Source organism: Mesoplodon densirostris, chromosome 15 (genome assembly GCF_025265405.1).
Source record: "Mesoplodon densirostris isolate mMesDen1 chromosome 15, mMesDen1 primary haplotype, whole genome shotgun sequence".
Taxonomy (NCBI): Eukaryota; Metazoa; Chordata; class Mammalia; order Artiodactyla; family Ziphiidae; genus Mesoplodon; species Mesoplodon densirostris.
In genome coordinates, this window is record NC_082675.1 from 24,990,796 (window position 1) to 24,996,795 (window position 6,000).

Sequence of the window (6,000 nt, forward strand, 5' to 3'; positions counted from 1 at the left end):
AAAACTTCTGGAGAAGTTTTGACCCAATATTTTAGGTGGATTTGGAAACATATGCTTGACTAAGAGAAAAAGGTACTTTCTATCATAGATGATATTTTGATTCTCGGAATCTCAATGAAATGAAAATCTCGGGACACAAAGCAACAGACTCAAGTCAAGAGCATCTCTTGCCATTTTGTGCTCCGTCCAATGTGATGCCCAAACATTATTCCAGACAGCATGTGGGACCCTGCTCTGGACTGAAGGTGTGTCTTGTTTTGTATCCATATCCCGGAAGTGGGAACAGAAGCCCTTGCTCAGGTTTGGGGGCGGGGTGGACAGAGAGGAAATTTCCTAAGAGTTCACAGTAAATGCAGGGTTAAGGGATATCTGATGGGTTACGTTTTCTGGAACAGAGATGAAGAATCTCTGAAAATTCAATTCAATTAAAAAAAATCTCCTTACTCCTTGCTGTTGTAATATGTTCAAGGCAGAATACGACTCATGGGAAATCCAATAAGGATTCACCATCAAAAGTGGGTAGACCATAACTTTCCTGCAGGTGGTTTGCTTTGGTTATTTTCCCACTGCAAACGTATGGCATATTTAAAGGATGAACCAAGAAGGAAGCAGTGGACATTAGCCTGTGTTATGGAGAAAGAAGATCTGGACTATTTGTGCATTTTGTCCTTAATGGGGACAAAACATGTGCTGACTGGCAGAGGACTCCCTCCTGCTATGTGGGATCCCTCCTCGTGGAGGCTGGGTGGCAGTCTGAGGCTCTTGTGGGAGCTCTGGCAGCTCTTAAGATCCACAAGGCAGGGCTTCCCTGGTGGCGCAGTGGTTGAGAGTCCACCTGCTGATGCAGGGGACACGGGTTCGTGCCCCGGTCCGGGAAGATCCCACATGCCGGGGAGTGGCTGGGCCCATGAATCACGGCCGCTTGGCCTGTGCGTCCAGAGCCTGTGTTCCGCAACAGGAGAGGCCACAACAGTGAGAGGCCTGCGTACCGCAAAAAAACAAAAAACAAAAAACATCCACAAGGCAGAGGCTCCAGGACAGCTTCGGGGGGGGGGGGGGTTGGGGGCGAGTGTGGCCACCACTGGGGTCCCTGCCTTCGGATCAAGAAGCCACAGAGAGAAACCAACAGGGGTGTAGACAGGAGCTCACACTGAAAGTCTGGAGAGCAGGAGTTCCGAGTGTGGACCTAATAATTCTCTCACTGGAGCTTGTTCCAAGGGTGGTGGGGAGGTGTGGGGTGTTTCCAGTGCTCCTGACTTACTGCTTCTCTGGGTGGTCCTGGGCTGTCCAGGGAGGGGTGGAGTTTAGTGCAGACCCTTATTCCCATGATGACTTTTACCCCCCGGGTGCAGATGGCAAGAGATGGAGGGAAACTGTAGACCCTGGGTTTGCTGCTTGTTTTCTCAGATCGTCCTGTTTCGAGTGTCCCCAAGACAACAGGCAACTACTTTTGTCATTAAGAAGACCCACCAGACTCAGTGGAGAGGTGTCCTGGTGGCTGTGATTTCCTTCAGTGAAGGGAGACCAAGCAAAATCAGCAAAGGGCTTGGTGGTTGAGGTGAAATCTGAGGAAACGAGGATAAACTTCCAGGAAGCCTTTACCAAGGTCGGGCTTCATCACCACAGTTAAATGGTGACAACCTGTGTGAAGAATTGTCCCCCAGGCAGCCTCACCAGACCCACAAGATTCTTACTGGAGGCTGGTCTCCTAGGTATCCTGTGCCTGGTATCTACCGAAATTCCACATTCCCGCTGGGGAGCAGGTCAGGGGTTCAGAATAAACCATAAGGTTGCAGGAAAGTGGAGACTCAGGGGGTCGTTCTTCTTGGGGAATAGCCTAAACCTTCCTGAAACCTAATCACAAGACACAAACCAAGGGCGAGTCTTGTGGGCAGGTCTATCTAAGGACATTAGTCTCAGGCTGTGAGGTAATTCTGATGTGCACAAATCCTATGTGTATTCCTGTGCCTGAGTTCAGGCCCTGGATCCAAGGGAAACCCAGCATCTCACCATCAGGTCCAGGTTATGTTCTATCGCAGGATGTGCTCTGTCTCTGTGAAGAAACACACACACAGCCCCACACAAATACAGACAGACAGACACACACACACACGCAGACACACACACCCAGCACCATCACTCCTGGGTCCCCTCCACAGTACCCAGGAAAGAAGCAGGAATCTGTTCTGGAGCTCCTTCGGCATCACCCCCGGGGCCCTGTGCCCAGAGGCAGGAGCATAAACCCTGGGATGCAAAGGACAGTTACACCAATTGTCAACATTCCTCGTAATCAGGAGCTAGACATTTCAGATACTGAGAAAGTGACAATCTTGGGAAAAACCAGTCAGCCTTGATTCTCTGTCTAGAAAACACAATGGGTCCAGCATCTGGACACAGGTGTCTGACCTCAGGGAGGCGCCAGCTCTGGGATGAGGACCTCCCGCTGAGCACAGGGGACAGAGGAGAATCCTCACTTGCACCACATGGCAGACAGACCTGCCTGAGGAGAGATCCCTGCAGCTGGGCCCTGAGGCCGACTCTGACCCAGTCCCCCCTCCCAGCCCTGCACACCCTGGCATCTTCCTTCATTTTCCATTAGGTCTCCCTCCATCCTGACGGAACTAAAATCCTTCTTACATTATTCTTTTTCAAAGCATTTTGAGAATTCAGATGCATCTCATGGGCCCATATTTCTCATCCGCATAGCTATGGGGGTGGAGTCATTTATCGTGTGAGGTTCCCCTGGCCTGAGCTGAGATCTCCTCAAGGTCACTGTCCCTGAGACAAGGTCATGCTGAGACAAGATTAGAGACCCTTCAGGGGCCCTTCTGCATCACCTGGGGAGGAAGGTGACAATTCTATCCTGATGTGGCTTCAGGACAAAGGATGAGTCCATGGAGGGGATGAGGAGGGACAGGGTCGCTGGTGCTGAGCTGGGAGGACGAGGAGGAAGTTGGGGAGTCAGAGCTGGGGGCTCAGCCCCCTGAGCTGCCTCCCTGGGGCTTGGTCATCCCCATCTAAGGCCACCTGGGGGCAGCGAAGTCCTGGTTTGGGGGGGTTATGCTGTGGTTTCCTGACCTGTATGAAGCCCCCCAGATGCTACCTCCTGAGCCCCCTAAAGGAGAGTGTGGGGTCAGTGTCCTCAATCTGTTCTGCTTCATAAGCCCTTTGCTAGGAAGGCCAATAAAGGTCCCAGGGCTCCTCTTCCGAGCCCTGCAGAGGCAGGGGACAGGGGGGCACGGGGCCCATCTTGCTGAGGGGACAGGTGAGGGAGGGGGCTGCACACCCCCAGCACCCCTGTGGTGTCCGGAGGAGACGGGATGGAATCTCTAAGTCACCCCAGTCCCTCGAATCCCTGTCCTCACCTTCTACCTGCAAAACCCAAAGAGTGATTATCAGGATTATTGGCCAACGACATCTTAACTCCCATAGTGGACGACAGGGACATCCCAGGATGGCCCCATTTCCTGGGGCCTGTAATGGTCAGTGTCCTGACTAAGGACAACGTGTCACAGAGTTTTCATCCACTCAGATGAGTCCTGCTGTCTAGGGAGGACGAGACTCTAGGGTCCATAGACAAGTCAGAGGGGTGAGGAGATAATGAGGAGGGGCAGGTGCAGGAAGCTGATTTGCATGGAGGCCCCTCCCTCCTCTGAGGGGGGAGGGGATAAGAGAGGTCAAGGGGAGCAAGCCAAGGGCTGGGGGCTCAGAAGGCAGCGTCGAGGCGTCTCCACCATGGCCTGGGCTCTGCTCCTTGTCACCCTCCTCACTCAGGGCACAGGTGAGGCCTCCAAGGAAACGACCCCAGGGACATCTGACTGATCCTTTGTGTCTTTGTCCTCAGGGTGACAGAACTGACTAGAGTGTGTTTCTCCTCTTTACAGGATCCTGGGCCCAGTCTGGCCTGACTCAGCCTCCCTCAGTGTCCGGGAATCCGGGACAGACGGTCACCATCTCTTGTGCTGGAACCAGCAGTGACATAGGGAAATATAACGATGTTGGCTGGTACCAACAGCTCCCAGGCATGGCCCCCAAAACCCTGATTTATAATGTCAATACACGGCCCTCAGGGATCCCTGATCGCTTCTCTGGCTCCAAGTCTGGCAACACGGCCTCCCTGACCATCTCTGGGCTCCAGGCTGAGGACGAGGCTGATTATTACTGTAGTTCACCTATAAGTGGTAACACTGTGCACTGTTGTCCAAGGTCAGGGGAAGTAGAACCAAAACCTGCCCTGAGCTCATAGACTCCCTGTTGTTGTGACTCTGCTGGTTCTTAATCGGCATCTGTGGTTGAGGCATCATCAGCTGAGAGGAGATCTGAGGACCCTGCAGAGGGATGAGGAGAAAGAACAACGAGTGGTTTTCATGTTTGTTGTCCTTCCTGTTTGACCTGCATCTGAGTGGGCTGAGCCTGGGAGGGTTGAGGACACAGTCTGGGTCTCAGCTTTGTCCCCTCTCCTGGCATCGGTGAACGCTGTCCGGGGACAGCCCTGCAGAATGGTGGTCTCCCTGATACGATGGGCTCTTTGAAAGGTGGCTCCAGAATGGAAGGTGGGCTGGAGGGCATGTCCCGTATTCCTCAGTGATGTCAAGGTCCCTTGTTTCCATGAGGAGCCAGTGCAGTTTCCAGGTGGAATCCGAGCATATCTAAGACCTGTGAGAATTATGGCACATGTATCCAATGGAATATTACTCAGCCATAAAAAGAAATGAAATTGAGCTATTTGTAATGAGGTGGATAGACCTAGAATCTGTCATACAGAGTGAAGTAAGTCAGAAAGAGAAAGACAAATACCGTATGCTAACACATATATATATGGAATTTAAGAAAATAAAATGTCATGAAGAACCAGGGGTAAAACAGGAATAAAGACACAGACCTACTTGAGAATGGACTTGAGGATATGGGGAGGGGGAAGGGTAAGCTCTGACAAAGCGAGAGAGAGGCATGGACATATATACACTACCAAGCGTAAAATAGATAGCTAGTGGGAAGCAGCCGCATAGCACAGGGAGATCAGCTCGGTGCTTTGTGACCGACTGGAGGGGTGGGATAGGGAGGGTGGGAGGGAGGGAGGGATATGCAAGAGGGAAGGGATATGGGAACAGATGTATATGTATAACTGATTCACTTTGTTATAAAGCAGAAACTAATAAAGAAAAGAAAAAAGAAAAACTGTGCGAGTGTTGTGGGTTCAATGTTATTTTTTCTTGAACAGTTTTGTAACGCAACCATTAGTGAAATTAAATTAAGTGAATTGAATAGTTTGTTTGTAATTTGTTTTTGTTTGTTTTTTTTGTTTGGTTTCTTTTGGCCATGCCACGTGGCATGTGGGATATTAGTTCCCTGACTAGGGATGGAACCCCTACCCCCTGCAATAGAAGGTCTAATTCGTAACCACTGGACAGCAAGGTATGTCCCCATTTCAATAGTTTAGATGAAAAACAAAGTATATGGGTTGGATTGCTCAGGACACATCATCCCCACAGTAACAAGTGAAGAGGAACATTTGATAGCTGTGTGTTTAGGCATCCAGGACTGGAGAGCAGCTCTTTCTCGTGGTCCCGGCTCCTGGCTCTCATGAAGTTGGCGTCACGTGTCAGTCGGGTTGACTTCATTAAGGTCCTCTAACTTTGGAAGACCCCTCCTATATGACTAACTCCATACCGGTCCTGTGTACACTTTTCTTATCCAAATCATCTTCCTGATAAATCTGGTTTATTTTATTTTATTTTTTATAAACTTATTTATTTTTAAAATTTATTTATTTTTGGCTGTGTTGGGTGTTTGTTGCTGCGTGTGCGCTTTCTCTAGTTGCAGCAAGCCGGGGCTACTCTTCTTTGCGGTGCGTGGGCTTCTCACTGCAGCGGCTTCTCTTGTTGCGGAGCACAGGCTCTAGATGAGTGGCTTGTGGGCTCTAGAGCGCAGGCTCAGTAGTTGTGGCACACGGGTTTAGCTGCTCTGCGGCATGTGGGATCTTCCCAGACCACGGCTCGA

The 6,000-nt window shown here is 50.7% G+C and overlaps 1 gene segment (V, D, J or C); it reads left to right on the forward strand.

Moving 5' to 3' along the window:
• Window positions 1-3,735: 3,735 nt before the first annotated feature.
• Window positions 3,736-4,473, forward strand: LOC132502431 (immunoglobulin lambda variable 2-18-like). The segment is given in 3 exon segments: window positions 3,736-3,781; window positions 3,885-4,170; window positions 4,386-4,473. Coding segments are annotated over 3 exon segments (420 nt in total).
• Window positions 4,474-6,000: the final 1,527 nt, after the last annotated feature.